Genomic DNA, 25,473 nt, shown 5'->3' with positions numbered 1-25,473 from the left:
GTGTAAGTGCAATTTAAGGTAGTGGAGGTAATTTAAGATTGCAGCAAAAGGAGCAGACTTACTCTTGACATGTCAAAAATGGTAAAGAACATTTTGTGAGAAATAGTTTGGAATGGTAGTTTTAGAAAAGGACTTCATGTGTCTGGTTTATGTCATATAAAGAGAAAAAAGTAAACAGAGAGACATTGTTAAAGCCGCTTTAGGTTGAAGCTGCTTTAGGTTGAAGCTGCTTTAGGTTGAGCTACATTTAACCCCTTTACAGTATATCGAGCGGTAGTTTGGACCAGTGGTTTCCATCCTACTGGCTGATTCATGTAAGAACAAAACATATGAATCTGCATTTATTTTTCAGACGTTATTGTGGAATATTGGACACATTTTCCTCTTTGGGCCTCAAATAGTTATTTGAATCAAACCATATGGGACTAGGGGAAATCTCACATGGTGGTAAGAACTCATAGACATCTGAAAAATGACAGTAGGCCCCAGGTACCCTGCTCTTTTGTGAGGGAGACAAAACAGACAAGCTTGTCATAGTATATTATATTCTTCTCAAATGTAGAGGAGTTAACGTACGAAGTACATCTGTGAAGGTTTTCTGTCATCCACGTCAACTTTCTTTGAGAAGAATTATAGCTGGTCAACTGGATTTAGTTGTAGAGCCAGATCTACAGTTGCCTCTGATTTAACGTTTCGGGAAAAAAAAGTACATTGAAATTGTAATTTCAAGTAATTGTAATTGTAAGTAATTGAGTAAATGTACTTAGTTACTTACACCAACTGGGTGACAGACAGATTTGCTGTTCTTCATGTTACCAGGTTAAGTGCAGTCAGATGCAGGTCCGGACAGAGCAGCGAGCTTAGGGGTGTCTCGATTAAATGGACCACCTTCAAACTAGATTTTGTAAAGGCAAATGGAAGAATGCACCATGGGAAATGTTGTTTTTGTCATTTATATTTATGACAAAAGTACCAGTAATGTATGCTTGTTTAAAACATGTGCCAGGGGCAGACTAGCCAGCTGTAACAGTGAGCGGTTGTCTGGTTGAGCTGGTCAACAACTCCATGCTGTTTTGTATTTCGGATGTGCATTGGTCGGCTGGTCCCTTAATAAGTGTGTGTGTGTGTGTGCGCGTGTGCATATGGGGTCATGAATTTGTCACATGTCATCTCTTCTCCCCTCACCACTTTTTCTTCTTTTTCCTTCGGTACATTTTGCTCTTCACATTCAACACCAAGCTGACAGTGTTCTGTATAAATTTGTAAAAATGTGAACCTAACGAGTGAGCAGTATGCTGCCTTCAAGGCTCTGGTTAAAGAGTCAGACTTTCGAGTTGGGCACACATACAGTTTGAAAATATAAGGTAAATATACAGTACTGTATGTGCATTTAAAATTCGACATTAAACATGTCACTGCGGTTTTATGTAAAACACATAAAAAGTAAGGTGTGGTCTTGTGTCATGTAACTGCGTTGGATTCTGTCTTATTGAGGCTATTAGTACTTTTATATACAAGTACTAGGATAGGAATGTATTTGGGCATAAATTGCTTCAGTGTCCAAAGTTTATTTTTATTTGTCTAGGAAATTAGGTTTAGTTGAATCTGGATATTCATAATTCCATTACAAACTCTGTGTAAATGTTGCAAAATTCAAATCACAAAAAATATTAATGCATTTTACCTACCTAAGGCCTTAATAATGTGGTTCAATTTGAGAAGTGGATTACTCTGCAGGAGTGGTTTGCAAGGTTTCTTTGGATGTTTTTGACACAATAAAAACTTACTGCCATGGAAATCTATTGTACCAAACATGAATTCAACAGCTGCGGTTCTTTGTTCTTCAAGTGGATGCTTGATCATTTGGAGATAAACAACACTTTAAATAAACTTGGGATACCAAGGGCCACAGATGACAAACCGACTGTGTCCTTCACATTTTGGCTAAATTGTGAAAAGCCTTCAGAGGGGAACTGTCTAGTCGACTAATTTAGACAAATTTTGTCTGGGAATTTGAACTTTAAAGGCTGTAGGAATTCAAGACTCAATTTATCTTTAGCGATCCAATAATAAAAAAATAGGTAGTAAAGTTATCAGGTTCAGCAAATAGTTTTATTGAAGATGTTCAGTCTCTTCTTAAAGCATTTCATACCTTCAGTAGCCGTAGAACTTTTATTTGATTGTGTGCAATATATTTGTGTTTAATGCTTCTCATATGGACATGAAAAGCCTCTATGCAGAAAAGGAAAAGACTTCTAATACTTCACTTCCAACTAGCTTACTGATATGCAATAAAAAGTACTCCCTGCCTACCTCTAATTAAGTGTGAAGCATATAATGAGGCAACATAAAGCAATTATTTATCATAACTATTTTTAATCATGCATAAGTCGCATAGGTCAAAAGGCTTTTATGTCAGTCACAACCTGGATTTTCTACCTAGTGGATGAAAAAACAGGACACTTTGCACAACAAGAGATGCACAATGCAACTGTCACAAAAGGTCACACAGGTGTTGCGATAGGTTGGACAGGATGTTAGCGTGGGGTGCAGTTACTATGGCAACCATTGCTTTCAGTTTGTTTGTTGGTTTTTTTTCACTTTTCAATTTCTAAAATGTTACATATTATTAATAAAATTGGGAGTGTGCATTTGTGTGAATTTGATGGCTGGCAAAAACTGAACTTTGTTTTGTACTTTGTTTTTTTATTTTATTATGTATCTTTGCCAGATCCTTCAGTGACAAGACCTCCAATGTGCCAGCGCAGTAGTTTCACTGAAATGAATGAGGGGGCTGCTTTTGCCATGCTGTTGTTTGATAGACAGAGGCCAAAAGGGCATAAGAGTGCTAGGATGGTACAGTTAGTTGGTTTCTGTGATGATTACCTTAATGTGCCCTGAGACCTGAATGTAAACAAACAAGAGAGTACTGTTTCATCTTCTTGGATTATAAAGCTGTGTTATATCTGATTTATGGAGGTGATAAAGATCCCTTGGGTGCTGTATGGTTCTCTAACCAGAGGCCCCAGGCTTGTCATTGTTTTGCTGTACACATTTGCCCTGTAATTCACCAGAGAGAGAGATATTCATTTCTGTCAAGAGAGATTTAGAGAGCAGATTCTAGTTTACTCTGCATTATTAGATATGAAATAAGGGTATTATCCTGAGAAATGAAGCCTTTGCAGTTTCTCTTTAACACCTAATAAGGAATGAGTCATTCAAAGTTTTATGTTGGGCTCTTATTGACTTTTGTAGCTTGTGGCATTTCTTCCTCCCTTAATTATTTACTCTGCCCCTTAGCCTCCCTTCATCGCCTCTGTTTCTTACTATGTCATTAAAAACCTGTGTTTATGATGATGAGGAGTATGGTGAGCTTGGAAAGGAAAATGATGAAGATGCCTGAGATAGAACAATAAGAAAAAAGAAATAGGACTTGAAGTGGGGAAAAATGAAGGGATAAGGAAGATAAGGATGTGTCACAAGGGAGGATTAAAATGAGAAATCTGCAACAACTGACTGCAATTAACGTAGCTTCATGTCCATGGCCTCCCTAATTAGGACAACAGAGAGAGAATGCAGATTAGAGGGGAGGGCCTGGAGATAGGCCTGTGGCTCTCCAGTCCTCAACAGACGATCTCATCCGGGGAATTGCTCCCTTCATAGAAAACAATGAGGGGGTCTACATTATTCATATCCGGAAGTGAGACACACAGAGGAAGCGGGAGAAAAGGATGGAGTAAAACTTGAGTCGTGAGGAGGGGAAGGTGGAGGGGGATGAGATGTGAAGGCACTCTGGACAGCTTGGCAAAAAGAACAATTTACATCTGTGTGTGTGTGTGTGTGTTTATTCTCTTCCTGAGTGTAGTTTTACATTTGTGGTTTTGCTAAAGCTTATTGAGAGATTCTTGTGTGGGTTTTCAGCAATTTTACTTGCTCAATCATGGGTTAAAGCCTTCTTAGCACAGGCTCTCAGTCTCTCCGACTGAGAATCGCATGCAATTTACCAAATGACTGCTACTGGTACTACCATGCAACTGGCAGCCTTTTAGCTACTAATGGTGCTTCTGTGCTGTATAACTTCTTAGCAAGAAATAATAATGTTGTAAGATGATGCTTGCAGGGATTCTTCTACACATTGTTAAATATTTAGAGCTTGTTAAAAATAGGGTCGTGCTTATATTTTTTCTTTTATCTCTGCAGTTTCTTCTCAGTATCTGACCATGGACGTCATTATCAAAGAAAGGCTGCAGTGTACAGGCTAAATAAAGACAACAGTCAGATGTTTAGATCTGGCAGGTGTTTGTGCTAGTTGTTAGATGTTCCTCCTACGTTTAAGAAACTGCTAAGCCATATGAGTTGTATCAGTTGCATTTTCAAAGCTGAACCTCTGGCTACTGCAGGATCAATGCAGCATCCATCTCAGCAGGGGGTTCCTGTAGGAGGAAAGCACAATTTAAAATGATTATTATTTATTTATTTATTTATTTTTACTGCGAATTAACATGTTCACTTGAATTACCCAGGTTTGTTTGTATGTTTGATGATTTACATGCTGCCCAGAAACACCTGAGTGGGATATCGGTTTATATTTAATTTAGACTCCAAGTAAATAAAGCCATTGAAGTACTTGTCGGCTTGCTTGTCATCAAGGGTTGCACAATATAATGTAATTAACATATTTTTTCATTATTTGAAGCTTGAGTGGGTTAAAAGTGTAACTCTGTTTTGTTTGTTAATGTTTTATGATGCAGAGAGGTCTGCGATAAGAGTCAAGCATGACAAATACAATGAAAGGTTTGTAGCAGTGCCAAGGAGATTCTGTGTTAGGTCTGACTGTGTTAGTTACTTCAAAAAGTCAAAATTTACAAACTTTTAATGATTACATTTAAGTTATGTTACCTCTGTTATCTTATGGAGTTAAGTTGGAGTAACTTGTTTCATTTTTTTTTTGTTCACTTCTGGTAGTTAAAGTGGTAAATTTTTAGTTATGTTTGATTCATCACTGTTAAAGAATTGACAAAGCTGCTACCTTGTGATTAATAACTCTTTTGAATGGGGAACTGTAAGTATGCTGCAAGGACAATGAGAGGGAGGAAACTCTCTTCACTCTCTTTAGCCAGCAAGGTTATCTAACTAAGTCACTTGGTGGCCTTCAAACTACGGCGCTGAAACGCTAATCAATGGTATGAAAGCAGATTTGATATTGAGCGCACATTGAGAACACACTGTATATAGGAAACAGGTGAAGAAAGGAATAAAACATAGATGATAGAACACTCCCAGCTGGCAGCACCTTGGAGAGTGCCACGGCATGCAGCCCTGACATGGAGCAGTGATTCTTCATACTGAAACCATGATATAAAGTTATAGATCCAGTATAAGTGTGCGGACTGCTTTAAGTGAATCCTCTTTTTATTTATTTTATTTTATTCTGCTTTTATTTTGTTCAAAGACAGGGTCGAGGCATTCATCCAAGTGTTAAAAATGTTAATTAGATCATAATGCTAAAGTTAAATCAAGAAAGAACCAGTCATGTTTTGGTGTACATAGAACCACATACAGTATAGATCACTTCATAATTTATGTCCACTGAACATTGGGACATAGAAGAAAAGTTCACTTGAAAGATTTTCTGCCACTTTGAATTACTGGCACTCTTCCTACATATATTATCTAACCTTCACTGTGGATGACCCTGGAAAATGCTTTGTAAAACTGAGCTTCGTTCAAAGTAATAATTTTCCAAGGACTTCCTATAAGTACCTGCAAGAAAAAAAAAAAAATCTACCACCATTAAACCACACATCAAAATTAAACCACATCGTTAAATCATGTTCTATATTTCTGTTTTCTAGGCCGAGCATGTTTCTGCCCTGTTCTAATTAAAAATGTTTTTGCTAATTGGCGACATCTACTGCTGTTCGTCTCCATTCAACAAGCAGTCATCTCAGCGGGGTGACTTGAAATGATCAGTAGTTTATGTCAGTATCACTGTCAGCATGTGACTGAAAATATCTGAAATGTCCCTTTAAGTTTACAAACTTTAATTAAAATGAATAAATCTGTGCACGAATGAGGCAATTTCACACCATTGCTTTTAATTTATCGAGATGCTCCTCAAAGTCATTTGGTGTGTGCGCAGACTCTGAGAGTCTTAATTAGTCACCCATCACTTCTTGAAATGCATCCCATAATTTAGCAGATGAGAGAGAAAACAACAACCTAAGTGAAGGTTACGTGACGGTATGAATGGACTTGGTCTTCCAAAGACTCCATGCGATTGCTTTGTGTTCACAAGGACATGCTCCTTCGATCTGTCAGACTGTGCATTCTTGTACTTGTGCAAGAATTCATCTTGTTACCCTGTAGGTTTTCACCTTGAACATTACAGCTGCAGCCAACCAATCCTCCTCAGCATGGCCTCTCTGTGCCTGAACTCTCTAATAGAACTGAATAGCAAGAGGAGGGATGACCCTCAGGGGCCAACTCAAAGCAATTCTTTTACAAGAAGATTGAGGAGATGTTGTGTGGGTGGGGAGATGGTGGAGGAGGGGAGGGCGGTGTGTAAGGAGGCAGTGTGTGCGATCATCTCTGGTAGAGGAGATGGATAATGTACAGGTGCTGAAAAGCTGAGGTCAGATTTTGGCAATTTACAGATGCTGGGTGCCTCACGGCATGATTGGCTTTCCTAACCATGGGGCGATGAGGCTTTTTGCATTGCCAATTGACCCACAGTAGATGCAATTACTCTCCCTTTTATCAGGGAATGTATTGTGAGCGCAGAGGGGTGATGAAACGATCAGAGGCAGAGATAGATGAAAACACCTCCCACATCAAAGGATGATGCTGTTTTACTGCTTTTTAACTTACAGTGCGTATTATTCAGACACAAGTCTGTTACACGTTTTTTTATGGAATGCAGCCTCATCAAGTTGCCGTTATTCGTGGTCCTTTGCTGATCCTTGCTTTTGGATTTCAATTCTGAACAAAATGAATCGACTTCAAGTCAGACGTTTTTGCTCAGTGTGAATGAGTAACTAACAAAAACAAAGCACAACAGAAACAAAAGAAGCTCCATGGTGCTTGATATACCATAATAATGTGTTTGGAAAGTTGCAGTTACACCTCAGCCAGATCATTTATGCACTAAACTGATTTTATTGAATGGCCCACCTGTCTTAAAAACACAAGATAAGAAAAAAAAACAAAAAAAAACAAAAAAAAACAAAAAAAAAACTCCCCATGGTCTTTAATGTTTGTGTTTTTACCTCTGTAGATCCAAGTCTTTGGTTTGTCAGGCAGCATGAAATATTTGAAATGTGGCTTGGGACCATAACAGCTTTTGGCAAAGCACACAGTGATGAGAAGTTTGAGGCAAAAAAAGAAAAAAAAAGAAAAGGGAAACCAAATGGAAAACAGAAAACGCATCCCCGTGTGTGAGTTAATCCAAACGCCACACACACGGTCATGCACAAGCAAATGCCTGTGTTTATCTGACAGAACATACAAGGAGAGAAAACGACCATTTAGATACGATCACATTACACAGTGCGGGTGTAGAGCTAGGCCTATAGATCTCTGGAACATGCACGCACTGTCTAACGTCTGGGGAAGGAAATCACTCTTCAACAGCCAGCTCAGTTCACTTCACATATGAACCAGCTCAAAGTAAACAACATCAGAACTGCAGTTCAATTAGACATCTGCTCACAAACAAAACCACCAACAGACCAGTTTAAACTTTGTCAAGGTTACACGTTTATGCAAAGGAGCCTTGCTTTTTTCTTATGCCTAACGTGTCTTTTGAAGTGTGGTTTGTGTGTGTGTGTGTTGTCTTGTGCGAGTAGGTGTTGGCAGCCTCTGCAAGGAGGCGTTATGCCAGTATAAACAGGCTTCTTTGGGAATGCAGAACACATTACTCAGATGTTAATCTAACCAAAAGCAAGGTGGAGGGGGGGACTTAAAAAAAACTCATAGGTGATCATTTGTCACTTTCATTTCTTGCCAGCAACTTATTATAAACGCAGTGTGCACCTGCCGGGTTGAATACATTCCTCAAACCAGAATTTGGCTTTTCGCTTATCAGGTGGCGTGCTGGAAAGTTGGGGCTTTTTTGCAATAAATACATAAAATAGTTTAGCAGCTGAATTAAATGATAGCAATAAAAAAAATCACTGAAGTGTTCAAAATCGTTGTCTTCACTCTAAACTCAGAAGAATCGCTTTAGCACGTTGTCCACAGTGTACCAAGCTTTGTGCCGAAGTTTGCCTTATGTTATGTTTCTGCTGACAGAGGGAAAGACAGATGAGAGCGAGGCTTCAGGCCAAGGTGTGTTATGTTGTGTGTGTGTGTGTGTGTGTGTGTGTGTTATGTTGTGTGTGTGTGTGTGAGTGTGTTGGTGGTGATACAGTATACTGCTGAGTATGTTCCTGGGTATCCTTTTTCCTGCGTATCATGCATTTTGCTGCCAAGACTCAGGTTTTGATAGGAATGCCAGGGCAAATTATGCATGCACTCCTTTTTTATAAAGAAAAGAAAACTCGTTCTCTTTTTATCTCTTGTCTCAGTGTTTTTTGTCTCGTACGCACACATGCACATGCACTTACTCTAAATGTGTGGTTGTGTGTGTGTGTGTGTGTGTGTGTGTGGGCATGTTTTGCTAATGCAGCCTACTCTAGTTTGATACGGAGCGTATTTGGCTCGGAAAACCAAAAAAAAATCAGAAAGGCGAGCCTGGCTCATTGATCTTCTATAGCTCATGGCAGGGCCAAGTGTCATTTGTTTTCATGCAGAGGTTAGATAGTGCACAATGGAGGTGGAAGAAGAATCAGAATCCCATTATAGAGTCTCCTGTTGTTGAAACTTTTCTGGTGTTTGTGTTTCATAGGCCAGTATTGATCTGGGACAAAAAGACGGGGAATACAACTCGAAATGAAATTCACCTTTAAGGGAAGTTTATTCCAAAATGACATTTAGAAACATAAAACACCTGACACCTATTTAATCAAAATGACAGACAGAAAAAAAATGCAGTGAATGGGAAACATAATTGTCCAAATGTTTGTTATTGAATTAATGGATTATTTGAAAGCTCTTTAATACGTGCGTATGTTTTGCAGCTGGAGCAGTTTATTTTCATCACCAGCTGACTGAAGGTGAAAAAAACTTCACCAAACAAAATTTTGGAGCCTTTGAGCCTCCAGAGGATTGCAGCTCCGTCAGCTAATGGAGCTGAAAACTTCATTTCAGTCAGCCAAAATGACTTCTCCATATATACCCACAGAGGACTTTATTGATTACTTACAAATTTTATTACATGTTGTCAAAGTGGACGGATACTGTATAAGCTCGGTGACCGTCACCGAGGGAATGCACCAAAGTGAGGTAGAGATGTTGCTGTTGCTGGGCAGCTGAAAGTTTGTGCTTTTTTTTTTTTTTTTGCTGCTGCAGTGAGGTTTGCTGTTGACCTTTTCACTGGCACAACACTTGAAATCAAAGTCTGCATGAACGCGCAGGCCAAATATTGGATTTGCTGCCAAAATGATGAGTTTAGCGCAGCTGTCACTCAATGTCGCTCAGTGTTGCTCTCAAAATTAACCTGACTGTGACAGAAGATTTGTTACACCGAACAACCAGAAAGTCGTGGTTGGAAACTGTTCAAGTGATTGAATAAACCACCTATCTTTCACCATGGGCAAACTTTAACCAGTCACAGAAGTGAACCAAATAATGAAGTCAAACACTTACCGAAGCCAGTCCCGAGATCTATTTCATTCCCATCCATCAAGAAAAGGTTTCAGTACCACTCTTTGCTCTTCTCTCTAGTCCGCCATTGTTGTTTAGAGTAACAGTCATGTCGTCACAGATGGCATAGTGTTACCCCATGTCCATGGCTACCAATAGTCCCTCATAGGACGGCGATTTGTCTTAAGGACTGTGGTTTGGACGCCAGTCCATAGCCTGAAACCTGATAAGATTGCATGATCTTTTGATTTTATGAGTCCAGCTGCCTCGCAAAGAAAATAAAATACCACCACTACCTAGAATAGGTCAACTGTATACATGATTAGATGGTGTGTTAAGATTTTACTCTTTCTTGTCTTCTCCTACTGTGACTTCAATCTGTGGACATTATAAAGTAAACAAATTTTGAGTACTGCAATTTGTAGATATATGCCAGCAGTTTAACAGCCTTTGTGAAATGCCAGATTTGATACAGTTACTGTCAGCCAAATTTTGCGTGCACAAGGTCAAGACAAAAATGCAGTGTTACTGAAACCTAACACATTGGTTCGTGCAACACATCACAATACAGCATTTTATGCAGTTATGAAGTGGCTGCTGCTAACAAGTATTAAGTTCCTGCTTCCTCCCAATTGCACAGATGAAGCCACTGTGTGTTTGTTTTTCATCTGTAACTGTATACACATATCCATATCCTGTTTGCACACTTGTCAAACAACAAGAAAAAACAACAACTTGTTTTTAGTGGTCTTGTGTGATATGGTGCTTATGCTGACAACAAAGTCACACAAGCCAGTCCTCAAGCTGGCCTGACATTGTGGGTTAATTTGCCATACTGAATCCTAACCTATAGTGCATGTCGGTACTGTTGCTGTAGGCTAAATGGACCAGTCACTGTGAGAAATACAACAGCAATTTATCCATCAGAATGAATGTGGCTAGGTTGTTATTCTTTAACGCAGTACTCCAGTGTTTAAGTATAACACTTCCATAAAGCTGGAGGATGTATGAGAGACCAATTCAGCTAAGAATGGTCACAATGGAGGCAACAGAAGCTGAGGTATGCTCACTTTTACCTCTTGGAATGGATCAAAACACTGGATGCCATGCTTCCTGTAATGCAACTAGATAGCATCTTTCCTTAGACTGGCTTCTAAAAGCACATGGCTTTCAAGCTCCAAACACTCAGGCTGCCTGTAATAATTTGGTAGTCTCCAAAAAGCCCAAGCTGAAATAACACTGATGGCACTATCACATCATCAGGGCTATTTTCACAAACTTGACAAAGCTCCTTCAGAGCCCCAGAAGATGTTATACAACTGTTTTCACGGTCTGAATAATACAAACCACGATAAACTTTAACGTGTAAAATCAGTCGAGCGCCCCTATAAACCAGAAAACACAGTCCAACATGAAAGCCTTGACATGAGCATACTTTATATTTTGCTGTAGGGAACATTTTAGAGAGCATAATCTACAATACGTTTTCTGGATGGCAAAACTTTTACAAAGAAAAAAGAGCAAATGATGAAATCTAGGGGTTGGTGATGAATCCAGGTAATACTGATGAAATCCAGGTCATCATATGGTGTTATAAAATAATGTGCAGCCATTGTCACTCTGGCAAAGCATAGATATATGTGCTACATTGAACAAGACTCAACTACATCACGTTGCTGTTTCTTAATTGTAAAGGACTGATAAGAAGCAGCATGAATTGAAACACACAATAGAAAATGATGGAGTGTAGCTGCTAAGTGCACAGAACAATGAGTATAAAATGTGCATCACATGCTGGTTTGAATTAGACTTTAAAGCAAACTATTATAATCAGCAGTTATGCTCTTTTCTTATGCTGTAATCATATCAAAAAGCATGCATTTTAACAATGCATGAAGCTGGACTGTCTGTGTCATTAGTTATACTTCTTTATTATACAATTTCCACAGAAGGAACGTACGTTGGACTTTCTCTGGAAATCATTATGCAAGGCTAATGCAACCAATATTGCAATATTATGTTTCTGCTTTTACCATTTAAAATAAAGGGTTTAAGTCTTAACGTCTTAAGCTTGATTCTCCGGTGTCTTTATTTCAACATTAGCTAACGCTGAATGAACTAACATCATAGGAACAGTGCATGTAATTGAGATTTAAGGGGGTTTTCTGTCTTTACAGCAGAGTCATACATCTATGTTTCGTTCCACTCTTCTGAGTCTTTTCCTCTTTGATCGGTGGGGCTCAGCAGAGTCTCTCTCTCTGACTAATGAGATGGAGAGAAAGTCAGGCCACCTCATAATGTGTATTAATAAAACATCTCGGCTGCCTTTTGGCGCAAACCTTGTGTCAAAAAATCACAAAAGTCCCAGTCGAGTTTTGCTACAAAATCGTTTGCAGGTATGAATCCAGAGTCTACCAAGCAAGCACTGGCTCCAGCGTAATTTACGATGCAGTGTGATCACCCCGTCGCCAAGCGTGAAACAGCAGATCCCTGACTTCTAGTTGCATTACATAAGTCTCTAGTGTGTTTCAATAAAATCGCTTCCTGGGGCGTCACCTTCTTAAGTTGAACCACACAGAGCTGAATAATCATGATCTGCTTTCCCCCCACAAAGGTGCTAATTCCCCTTCTGTCATTATTGTTTCATCATTTATCTCTCAAGGGCTGCAATGCATGTCATAGAAGATACCAATTATAGTTTTCTTTCTTCTCACTGTATCATGCACTAGCACTTCATCTCAAAAAATCCTCCCTTGCTCCATGGTACGAAAAGCTGATGTGTTTACTGTATATATGTACAACACATATTCATAATTCACTGGTCAGCATTCCTGAATTATAGTGAGAAAAAATGAGGTGGCACAAAGTAGGTACAGTATATATAGCCAGTTTCAATAATAAGGAACTATTTACATTTGTGCTTAGACTGTCTCATCTTCTATTTATTTGGCTGACAGCAGGCTTTTTACGCAAACAGTTGGATGAATGTGCTGTCGTGACTTTTGGTGGCTGTCGATGTCGGTCTGTGGATGCTTGAAAAGAGCCACAACTTGTCATGTTATTCAAAGAAACAAGTGAGTTTAAGATGCATCTCTTGATCCAAACACTTAGGTTAGCTAGGTCTTATACTCACATGAATAAACATTCTGAAAATTTCCTTTTAAGGAACCAACTTCCGTCATTGTCTTCCTAACTTACTTTACCACATCTGTTTTTAATTACCAAGAGAGAGATGGCCAAAGGTCATCCCACAAAACCTATAACTCAGAGAGAGAAAGGTAAAAAGTTCAGCAGAACCTCTCACCATTTTTTCCCCAGAGAGGTCATAAATACTATCGAGTGTTTAGTCTTCACGCAGAAAGGTCAGAAAGGCAAATTCTTACAGACATGCACTTCATATTCAACTTTAACCTTAGGAGAGACCAATGAAATACTACGAAATGCTCATAAAAAAATGCTCCTATGCTCCTATACATCTTTTGTTGTGTTTTCTTACAGTATATTATGTGCAGTTTCTATTGTGCACACTGCAGAAGAATGTATGACTGGTTCTGCTGTCTAAACCACAACGCTACTCAACCGACAGCATCCCACTAGCATTATAATAACGCCTCTGTCTTCCAGCACTCAGTGTGTGTGTGTGTGTGTGTGTGTGTGTGTGTGTGTGTGTGTGTTTGTTCTCCAGTGTGGTGTAGAGCAAAGGATCACTGGCCTTTTCTTAGGAATTGGTTAAATCTGCTATGTCCCCAGTTTCCCACCCTCCATCTCTCTGCAATATATGGAAGATTTCTACTTACTGCTCACACACACACACACACACACACACACACACACACAGTGAGGGTACCGACATCTGAGAATTTTAAACTAAAAATATAGCTAAAAGCCACATGGGAGCCATTCCTGAATACAGTATATCTGTATGCAAAGGAACGCCTCGTCTCCTCTTCAGAGCCCAGTAGTCCTGTTTTAAGTGGTCTTAATGCATATGCTCTTTCATAAACTGCACAATCTCCAAGATAGCTAAAACCTCCAAAAGCCTTGAGGAAATGGTAACAGGCACTGATTATTAAGGGCCAAGCAGGGAGCAGCTCTGCAAGCATCCCTTGCTGAAAACATTTTAGTGCTTCTTAACAAATGCACTAACATTAGCACATCCAGACACTCCTCAATATCAATTACCTCAGTGTAATTCCTTTTCAACCGTGCGTGTACATCTGCACTTCCATTTTCTCTAATCCAGCTGTAAAGCCTACATGTCACAGTAGGATACAGCTGCTGGAGGGGGTGGCAGCAAAACGGAGGTTTGACTCTGGTGTTTACAATGTGCTGATGTTAGAAATGAGGCTTAACCACAACGCCTCGCACTGGTTCAGTCGGGCTGCTGGTGATCAGAACAGGATTACTCCTCATTGTAGGCAGTGAACAATTGTATTATGTTTAGAGATAAGGGGGAGTGATCACGCAAGTTTGTGCAATGTTGACAACATCTATTGTGAAAAAAAATGAAATAGAGCCTTTTAAACTCAATGAGTCTTTTAATCCTAGTTAGATAAAGGTTAAGCAAATGAATTCAAACATGCATGTGTATGTGGAGGTGCTAACGGTGCATATGGACATCCTTACTAAGTATCCATGAGCTTAAGAACTGGAGTTGAAGACTTTGTTTGGTGCCTGATTCTAAATTATTAACCAAATACCCCCAGAGACAAAACAAAAATAGACCGTGCTACGAATGACAATGATTCACATTAGTATTAATGTATTTTCTGAATCAAATAAAATGCTAAATGCACTGCATGAATTGTTACCCTGCAGTTCATTAAGCACATCAGCGAATGAGCATTAGATCATGGCCTATTAAACTGGCAGTTGATTGGCAAGTGGTGGAATTAGGAGCTCATTCTGCATTCATATTTCTGTTGAATTGTGAGTCGCACACCTTTAAAAACTTGTGTCCTTGCTTTGGTCCTAAGTGGATGTAATTACCTGCCGAGCTGCTGCCTCATGGCATTCATGGCAGTCTAGACAAGACGATTACGTCTTGTTAAGCTATTCAGCGCTGGGCCTCGCCCTGTTCATGGTCAACAGAGTGTTTGCATTCTGTGATGTGTTTTTCCATCACTGCTTTTCCACTTTATTCACTCCACTGTAAAAGGGAAGAACTCAATATGGTCAGATTGAACATGGTGGAATAGAATACTTCATGCAGATGATGTTTTTCAAATAGTGTAGTTGAGAGTCATTAAGAGTGGTTACTTGGCTGGGTGAGCATATTGAAGTTATGCAATTTCACACATTTACACATAATTAACTAAGTCTTATCCACTGGAGGGTTCATGGTACAGTGGAAATCTGCCTGGCATGAAAATGCTTGAGAGCAACTGCTTTAGATAACTGCATACCTGTGAGCATACAGTTGGTATTGTAGGTAATGATAGTGGTTGTGTAGTGATCCCCACTGAAACCATGGCTTTCTGCTTGGCTTAGATTACCACCTGTGGTCCTGGTCAGGATGGGTGGTGGACTGTGTGCCTCATTATGAATCACCACTTAGTTTTCTTGACACCACCACCCTATTTCTTCTTTTTATTTCTTATTTATTTCACTTATTCCCCCCTATTTCTCAGTCCTGACTCAGTTGTGTCTCACTGAAAGGGACCTCAGGTGGTGCTGTTGTCCTGACAACCAATAAGGGGAGCATCACAGCCAGACGGCTGGATAATCTGAGAGAGAGAGAGAGGGAGAGAGAGAGAGAGAGAGAGAGGTGGTGTGGGGGGTGATTTTCCCAGACTCTCTGAACAGAAGCCTGCTTCTCTACATCGCCGTTGCTGGCAGTGCCGTCCCTTTACGCGGAGAGCATTACGCGTCAGTGGACTATATAGCGAGGACCCCCGTACCTTAAAAGTATCACCCATACCTTCCGGACTGCTTTTGGACTTAACAGTCATCCCGCGTTTTCCGAGAAGTCTGGACAACTATTCTTCGTTTTTCTCTCAACCCTTTGGATCTATAGCTGCCGAAAAAGGCGCGCTCATTTGCTTTTAAAATGCAAGTCGGACGCAAATCGTGCTGGAGGCAATTGCAGGCTTCTTTTTTCAGACTGCTGTGTCTTATCCCCACAGGATTCCCTGTCCGGAGTGTGGATATGCAGCGGGCCACCGACAACATCACCATCCGCCAGGGCGACACAGCGATTATAAGGTAAGAGTCATGTTCCAACTTTCCTCTCTATCCTCCTGTGCACATCTCCGGGTTGCATAGGAGCATTTTCTCCGCGACCAGGCAGCTGCATGGTACGGATCGCAGTACCAAAGGTGATAATCTTTTTTTTTTTTTTTTGATGGACTGCGTTGATTTATCGAAGCCAATCATTTTTGTACACTCCTTACGTTTTTGCCTCGATCCCAGCTGCAGTAAACTTCTGTTAACATGACAAAGAAGTAAACTGAGACGGGAAGTGTTTGGATGAGAGTTGATTCGCTCAGGTTTCAAACTTTTACTTCTCCAGCCAGTCCTGACAACTAAATATATATCTATATATATATATATATATAATATATATCTATATATTCTATATATATATCTATATATTATATCATTACATCCATTATTATTATTAGTATTACGTATAGTTTTGCAGTGTGTGACATCGGTCTTTTGGAGGGAATTACATGGTCGGAGCAAAAAGCTTTAACGCCTTCGCCGACATGACGCACTGAGCACAGAATCTGGGCTCCTGGTTCTCTATTTTCTTCTTTGCCTGTTTTGTTTCTCTCTATATATTTTATTATTATTATGATTAATTCAAGCACCCCCTGATGTGGCGAAGTGGGGAGATGCTGTTTGCGCGTGGATTAATTGCAAAGACGGGGACTGTAGACGCAGATAAGAGGATGATGCGAGGAGACAGAGAACTGTGCAGTCCTGTTTAGATTATAGGAATTACTGCCAGGTGTTTAAAAAAAAAATGAATTGCAGCCTGTAAGGGACAAGTGGCTGAAGTGCCATCAGCGTCAAAAGGACTTTCATTCTATTCAAACTGGTGCGCAATCCCCGTCATGAATACCACCGAATCCAGTTTTGTTTGTCACACGAATTCATGTTTTTTTAATTTATTTATTTTTGTCACCACAATAGCCTCACGTCCCACTTAATCACTACCTAGACAATACAAGCTGTCAACTTAGTGGTATTGTGATACTGCTGGGCAGATGTCAGTGACCACGTGATCCGCGCCATGTGTTTGTGGCAGGCTATAAATGCAAGGGGATTTAGGTTTGGTCAGTTTTTGTAAACAAGTCCCAGTTCTTCTCCTCATCCCCTCACCCCTCCCTTTACAAAATGGGATGCACTGTAGGGGGAGTCCGGTGCTGTAATAGGCTGCACACAGAACACTCAATCACATCGATTTTTTTTTCCTCGTTCTCCCCCTCACTCGTTTATCTGTCCTCTTCCCACTTCCATGCTGTATTTACAATACCACCACCCAGTCTTGACTAATGAGCGTGAGGATATAGAATGCAATTACAGGACAGACCTTTAACATACAACCTGTCAAAAAGAAAGCCCTGCAAACACACAAGCAGACCAGACCAGATGTTTCCTCACATGTCCACCAAGCTTGCTCATTTACACACACACACACACACACACACACACACACACACACACACACACACACACACACAAAAGAAATAAATCTTTGAATTCTTTCGTGCAACCAGGTGCCATCCATTCAGGTATCCGCTAATCAAATTAGTCAATTGTCTCAGTTACTGCTGAACTCACCAGGGGTCACAGCTATTTGTTTCACTTTACAAATCCAATTGAATGGGTCTTTGCTATATTCAGCCATTTAGTCACCCACTCAGCCAGTTTTCTTTAAAGGCGACGACAGGCTTTGCACTGAGCCAGAGCCAAATCGGATCCTCCTTTCCAGGAAAAACTTGCATCACGTCCACTATTTTACTATTATCTGAGATAAACGATCTTTGAATAATTATCTGCAGTGATCACTCAGCGAGTGTCATAATTAATTTGATGTTTATAATGTATCTTGTTGGCGTCCGCGATCAGTCTTGTTTATTGTCAGTCTCGCAACGATAAACTGCAGCTCAGACCCCTGTGGCTCCAAAAACACAACCATTTTTCACACCCAGTTTCCACCTGACAAATTGGATACTGGAAGGGGGGGGTAGAGAGGAGAGAGGGGAGTGGAAAGGGAGAGGGAAGGGGGGCCAAAATGCAAGAACTTCAAGCAGGGGTGGGAGGCCGTCGGCTAGTAATTTGTCGTGTTACACAGTGTATCTGATTCCATAAGCGGGGGTTTTTGTGAAGGCTGAGGGGATATTGGTGACCTGGGGGCATAATAAGGCCTGCGCTCTTTTAGTGGAGCCTGTGGCTACAGTCATGACATTCATGGAGCAAGAGGAGAGATGCTGGAGTAAAGAAACAGTATGTGGCCGAACAACCGCTGTGACAGAACACAGAGCAGCAGGTCTGGCTACTGAAATGAGAAAGGAAATGTATTTTTTACCAGGAGACCAGAACTGTGTCACGCTGAATAAATAAGTCTTTTACATTCATACTTCATGCTGAGACTTGAAGCATCTTGGCTCACAAAAGCATGTGTCAGAGTTATACTGTATATTCAAGTTTAATAATGGCTTTACATGAAATTGTGTCACGGTAATGTATGATATATTACTACACCCTTGTATGGTGCATTTTAACTCCATATTTAAAGGAGCAACTCTAGATTTACATCAGGCTGATTTCATAATAAAACATTTGAATTTTATTCAATAGTTCTATTATTTATTCTATATTTCATTGACATATAGGCCAATACTTTGCTCTGACAGGCGCATAGTATAGTCGGTTTTCTTTTCAGCATGTTGTGATGCATTGCTTTGCTCACAGAATCTCATTTTTTCTCTCAGACTCCATCAAAAGTGAACATAAACTAAATATTGACATCTCCACCAACTGCTGATACCTGTAGGGAACAGCAGGGAAACTAAATTGATTTCCACTAGCTCGTCTTCTGTCTTACAAGACTGAAATTCAGTGGTAGCCTGTTCTCCTTTAAGTCAGCGTCAGATGTTAAGATTTAGCTACTCTTAACCCTTGAACCCGTTTGCCTGAGCAGGCCATCAATGGGTTAATCTGATGGAGATTATTCTTTGGAAGACAGTCACCATAGTGAGCTGACTTAGATAAACATTTTCACACCAGCTTTTGTAATGTGAAGTGATTTGGAGCTCATCTGGTGTGCAGTGGGCTGTAGGATTAAACTCTATAATAACTACAACCATATCAGTGGGCAGGTTATATAAGAAGTTTCTTTTAGTCCTTAGCTGGGCTTGTGTAACATGCTTTACATGCAGCATCCTAAATTATATCCTAACTATTTTAATGATGCAGTGACACTATGTTGAGTTCAAAGATTACCGACCATCTGGGTTTTACATTTGCCCGTAAGCTGCCTTTTCGCTCTAAAGGGGAAGTTTTTTGAAAATTTATATCTGCTTGAAGTGACATTTGCCCCTGGAAAGTATGAACACAAGTCCCAGAATACTAAAAGTAGGCCAGTGTCCCAGCAATCGTGTTTCAGACCTATAAGATTTAGGTGACTGTAAAACACCCCACATTCAGAGCCCCCTTCCATGGTGACTTAGCCTGTTTTTTTCACAAGGATGATGCCAACAAGTGAAATCAAACTTAGCCACAGTCACAATATGAATCTGAAGAGAAATAAAAGTTTTGCCATGTTTCTCTAAGCCATTTCTGTTTGACAATAGTGGACTTTTTAATTGCTTTTTTTTTGAGTCCCTCACTTTGCATTGCCCTTAAGGGGAAGGTTCCAATGTCAGGCGAAGCCCTGATAATTGACAAATGCTTATTAAAGCATTAATGGCGCAGTCTCTGTGATTGCTCTCCTCTGGGTCAATTATCTGCGCTGTGACAATACATTCTGCCTGACTTGTTACTTTCAGGGAAAGATGATTCTGCACTTGTGCTTTGCCCCAGAGAATCTTCGTCAAAACTTACCCCAGAACTCAGCCTTTAATTTGAGTGGGAGTCAGCCAGATATTATGAGTATGAAATCTGCTAGAGGCTCAGGCACTGCATAAGACACGATGTTAGACTAATTCAACTTCCAGTACAACTCACAATGCATGAGAACAGTAACTACAGTTATTTTTCATTTGCATTATTAAAACTTGAACTATTAAACCCTGATAGCTGATGCATCTTTCAGTGCTGTGGTGTGCATCAGCCATACTCCAATAATAAATGGTTTGTTTTTGCAAACAATGACTTTCTGAATGTCGGAAATTAGCTGACATCCTCAGCATATCCCACTGTGAGAAACGCTGCTGGTTTATTTCCACAGTACACCTAGTACCAGTCCTGCTGCACAATTATTTGTCACATGCAGTGAATCTACAGTACATGCCATTTCTAGAGGTTGCAGTAAAAAATGAATTTTGCTCATGCAACACAGAATGACTAAAATCAATACAAATATATTTTTTTTACTTATTCCAAAACTACCATAGCACATACTAGCCGGATGAATCAAGTGATATTGATGTTAATCAGCATGCCCTATGCAATATAAAGTGCGACATGGGCCTAAAACTAAGCACCAAACCCAGCCCGCCCTCGCATCTTTAAGACCCAACTCGAAATCCAAGAACCAGAGACTGCACTCACACATTGCAATCAACAAGCATGTGACACTATAGCATATTAATTTCTAAAAAAATGATCTGCCATACTAATCAAAATGCCTTTTCCAGCTGAACTTGACAACAGTCCCAACAGTTATCCAGAACAGATCTTTGTACAAGCATTATCGCGATGATCTTTAAGAGTTGGTGGTGTAGAGGAATGCTGGAGGTTTTTATCTGATGTCACAACACACTCATGATGTCTCCACAATGCTTTATTTCATTACTGACTATTAGCTTGCCAGACTCACTCAAATAGCCCTCTCTCTTTGCACTTCTCAGAGTGCATTGTGTATCTACTTGCAACAAGAGACTGAGCGAGCCACTAGACAACCCAAGGCCTTTGCCAATTATACAAAGTTTCTAGGTCTAAAGGTTTGATTAGCTGTTCCATGTTACTTTAGAGTTTCCAGTACAGAATGCTGCTCACCAAAGAATTAACAAATTTGGCAGCGTGCAATTTAAGGCCAGTGCAGCATTCAGTACCAATGCAGTAAGTAGTTTGACCTTGATGGAGTGAGAGTGGACGTTGTTAAGATAGAGACGATGGATAGGCATGCTGCTCTCTTCACCAATTTTTATATATATATATTTTAGTTTTTATTACTGAGGGCTTTACACAATCATCCAATAATAACATTTTGTCTGGCAGCAGGGTTGGCATTGTTAAATGTAAACCCCACATGCCTGAATATGTTGATTAATGCCATTTATGAGCACTGAATAGCAGAAAAGGAAAAAAACAGTTAAAATGATAAAAATGGGAGGAAAAAAGACTAAAACACAGACTGTCTGGCAAAATAATGACTAGATACGAGCACGGTTTTTATTTATACAAAGAGCGTTTGATTAAGGTGGCAGCTGGTGCCACAGTAACGCATTGTTCTGAGTCTTTGTTTACCTGCGTTTGTGAGGCTCCATAAGAGCTTCCTTGTACTTGATAAAGTCTTTATGGATAATACGGTAACAAAAAGAAAAAAAGCACGGGTGCTTGCATACATGTGTGTATAGAGTTTACCACCGTCCTATAGAAGTGATCTGTAATCAACATTTCTGCCAGCTTAAGTTATGATGGCCACACACTGCAGGTATTTATTTTCACAGACCGTACAAATCTTTGGCAATGTGATACTGTTGGAAACACAGTTAAGGCTGTATTCCAAGTGGAGAGAGGAAAACGGAGGAAAAACAGATCAATTTCGGCATTTCCGGGCAGAGGGCAACAGCGCAACATAATTTGGGATGTCCATCCCCCAGGGGGCCTCTATATTTCTTTCTACAGCTCATCAGATAGGAGTGCTGGTTTATATATTTATTTATTTTTTACAGTTTAGAGCCTCTGTAGGCATCTCCCCTTTATCTCTTCATCGCCACCACCCCCCTCTTTTTCTTTCTTCTATATATCTGCCAGCATTGAGTCATCCAGCTGTGCTGTCTCAACGTGATTCACGGAGTGAACACGAAGTCAGATGAGAGGCTGAGGTAGAGAAAACAGGGGGTTTCTTTACGAGCGTGATAAAGGAAAAAGTTGTAAAAGGGAAGAATGATGGTCAGAAAGCTCTTGCCAAGACAGAGAGATTCAAACAGAGCAGAGACAGAAGAGTATGATGGGTAGAATTAGTGAGGGAGGGACGGGGGGGCGGGGGGCAGGGACAGAGTATTAGTACAATCAGCACAATAATCCCTTCTGTTCCAGCCTGGGCCGAAGCAGGATTTCCAAATCAATTTCATTTTCACTCATGATGCTACAGTGGGAGAGCTGACTGGCTGCCAGTTGGGTCATTATCATCTTGTCCCCATTTTGGCATGGGGCAGAGCAGAGGTGAGGCAGGGGGAGGGGGGAGCTTCGGGGACACAGGGACGTGGGTTTTGGTTGATATTTTGCCAATTCTGCAAAGTTTTATGAAGTCTTTTGGAACAGCTCTGAGTCATCACAAGTGCCAGAGCCTTTCATCGTGGTCAGTACGGGATCTGAATAATGGCCTGTAGAGACAGTGTGAAGTCTTTTGACACGGCAGATGAACAGAGTTTTCATATGAAACTCACAGTCCAGAACAGTTCAGTGGGCTGTCTAGGCCTCTTTCAAGGTCTCCCAACCAGATATGCTTTCAGCCTGTAGTTTGATGTTCGCCTGTTCATCCTGAGAAAACATACCAGGACTCTCTGAGCTCTTCATTATGTGGCTTTTAACATGTTTTTTTTGTAAATAACTCAACCAGGGAACCTAGTCCTGAAATGTTTTTTTTTTTCCTCTCTTATACAACTGAATATTAAAGCAGTGCTTCTCCCTAAAAGCAATTCCGCTCAATTTCCCTCTTTACCAAGGCTTTTGTTGGACAGGCCAGACTGTCTCTAAGTGCATATTTGAACTACTCAGCAATTTCTCACTGCCTCTGGCTACCTATAGGCGATAGCAGTGTGGGGTGGAAGAGTATTCTTACTGCTCTCAGAAAACCTCAAAATGTCAATGTTACAGAGCTGCAATAGATGTAGTATAAAACGATGGTACAGGATTAAAGGGTATGCGTCAAGTAATTAATGTCCATACCCTAATGTGCTGCACTGTGCTAGCAACACCTTGTGTATGTCTTCTCCACTCTCTGATTATATCCTCTGCTCATTCAGGCTTTGTCATCATAATTGAGCTGCCATCTTTTAGAAGTGTAGCATCATTACTTGTGTGCCATCATGATTAATTGCTAAATCAGTACAGCAGCTTGAAAAGCACAAGTTCTTCATTGGAAGTGTCCATCTCGACTGCCATTAACCAACCAGTATGGCTGGCTGCAGCAATTTATCCGTTGTGTGAAAAAGAAGAGAACAAAGCAGGGAACTTGAATACATTTTTTTTTTTTTTTTTAAATCTCACAAGAACCCCCAGTGTCACCACTGACATGAAATGGGAGAACTGAATAGAGTGAACAAGCTCAGTATAACTGTGGAAGCAGGTTAAATCATTTTAACCTTACCAGTCAGGCAGGATGAATTCCAATTAAAGCTGAAACATGTGGGTTTTAGCTGTGATGACTCCCGTCCCCACAGCTGTAAATCCACATGGCTTTAAAGTAGATTAGAGGCCTGCAGTAAGCATAGTCCTCTCTGAGCACACTCATTGTTTACCACCCATCTCTTCCAAGATCAGCAAAATCTGCTTACTGACACAAACTATATAAGATGGCATCACACTATCATTAGTTCTGTCACACTGTCAGTAGTGTGTTCACTAAAGTATAATGTTTATTTACATTACTGGATGAAGGCATTTAGTTTGGCAAGCCTGCAGTAGATACCTCTACTTTTTTCTGTACATGCCCAATTAAGTCAATTTGTGCTTAAGATAGTCAGCAATACTTGTCTGCTTTGGTTACACAGCAGTAAAACAGAAGATGCAAGGAAGGACACTGATAAAACTATCCATTCATGTCTTTGTGGCACAGTTTACTTCCATATGAGCCAAGGTCAAGGTTTTGTAATTCTCAGAACTTAAAAGTAATTTTCCCCTTATGAACTCTATTTAAATGAATCAAACGTCTTGCATCCTATCATGCGTCCATAAGGGATGCATTTGTGTTAAGATGTGTGTGACAAAGTGTTATGCCTGTTGTAAAAGTATGTCAGTATTTATATATCAATGTGACATTCACACATTTGGTAGAACTCTTGGCGTTGGCCCAAGTCAGATATATTGGTGTTGTTCCTTAAGCCCTAGGATGAGTAACAGCTCAGGTTTAGAAGGGGACCCTAAATGCTGATAAGAGAAATAATGGAGGAGAGCCAGAGAAATGTAAGGGGTTTCCAAATGTGGAGTTTGCCAAACATATATATATAAAGGCTATATCTTTCGATGTTGAATGGGATTGTCAGTTTTCTTTCCAGTATATAGCGGCAAATCATAACAGAAGTTATCTCATGAAACTTTCCATAAAGAAGTTGTACTCTTTATGATATTATTTACATAGACATAACAATTCCCACCATTAAGACTTGGCAATGGTGGCAAGGAAAACCTTCCTTTGAGAGGCAGAAATTTGAGCAGAACGTAGCTCATAGTGCACAACCATCTACCATTCTATACGACTGATCTGTAATCAACTTATGATGTGGCAACGTGATGTGAGGCAATGTCGTTTTTCATGTTTTTACTAATTAGATAAAAATGTAGTTGGTGACTTGTAACTTATGAATATCTTACATTTTTATTTCATGGGGCGTATAATTATGTTGACATTTTAATTGAATTTTTAATTGATATGTTATTAGCTTCACAGTAAACACACTAATCCATATATGTATTTAATAACAGAAATTAGAAATTAGTAGAAACCCTGAACACGTTGTTATCAATATGCAAAACGAGACACCTAATAAACAACAAACATGAAAAAAAAAGAATAAATTTAAAAAACTGTGAGGCAAAGTATCAGCTGGCTGTTGTATTGGCAGTAATCATTTAGCCTCATATATGAAATGCTCTGCATGATCAGCTCTCAAAATACATGTGCTGATATTGCGTGTTTGTTCTACTCCAGCTGTTGATTACAACACAAGCTGCTGGATCCCACTGGGCACTTCCAGTATACATGCTCACCAGCAGCACTCAAAGGCAACAATACAGAGTGTGTGTCTACAGAACGTCTATCCAGGGACTGGGGCTTGGGTCACCATCCACACTTTAGAAGGTTGTGGTTTAGTAATAAGTGGTCAGGTCATGTTGGATACTAATGGAGGCAGTACATTTGATAGTAGATGAGCTTCTTGAGCTTAAGCTTCAAGTTTTTAGCTTGATTTCTAGCTTTGTAAATCACTGTAATGTCACATCATTTGTCTAAAATGCCAAATGCCAGCAGAGTTATTGATGGCAGCAATTTGCCTAATATAATGTGATGGCTTAAAACTAAATAACGAGGTACTTGTTATCCCCAGGAAGGTTTATTCAAATGGTTTGATATAGTACAGCGTGATACTGCTATTGCAATTAAGAAAGGGT

At 40.0% G+C, this 25,473-nt stretch overlaps 1 protein-coding gene across 4 annotated transcripts in view; it reads left to right on the top strand.

Annotated features, from left to right (window-relative positions):
- lsamp (limbic system associated membrane protein) overlaps positions 1-25,473 on the top strand; it is a 416,254-nt gene that overhangs the window by 202,835 nt on the left and 187,946 nt on the right. For 2 of the 4 annotated variants that reach the window (XM_027280505.1, XM_027280506.1), the window contains exon 2: positions 15,870-15,948. In XM_027280505.1, the coding sequence (XP_027136306.1) occupies positions 15,870-15,948 (79 nt within the window). Of the gene's footprint in view, positions 1-15,500; positions 15,949-25,473 lie in introns of those variants that run through there. The other 2 variants (XM_019274766.2, XM_019274767.2) reach the window with 2 other exon arrangements.

The sequence above is a fragment of the Larimichthys crocea genome, chromosome VII, assembly GCF_000972845.2.
Source record: "Larimichthys crocea isolate SSNF chromosome VII, L_crocea_2.0, whole genome shotgun sequence".
NCBI classification, from domain to species: Eukaryota; Metazoa; Chordata; class Actinopteri; family Sciaenidae; genus Larimichthys; species Larimichthys crocea.
Note: the sequence above shows the minus strand (reverse complement) of the source record. Positions and strands in the feature narration are given on the sequence as shown.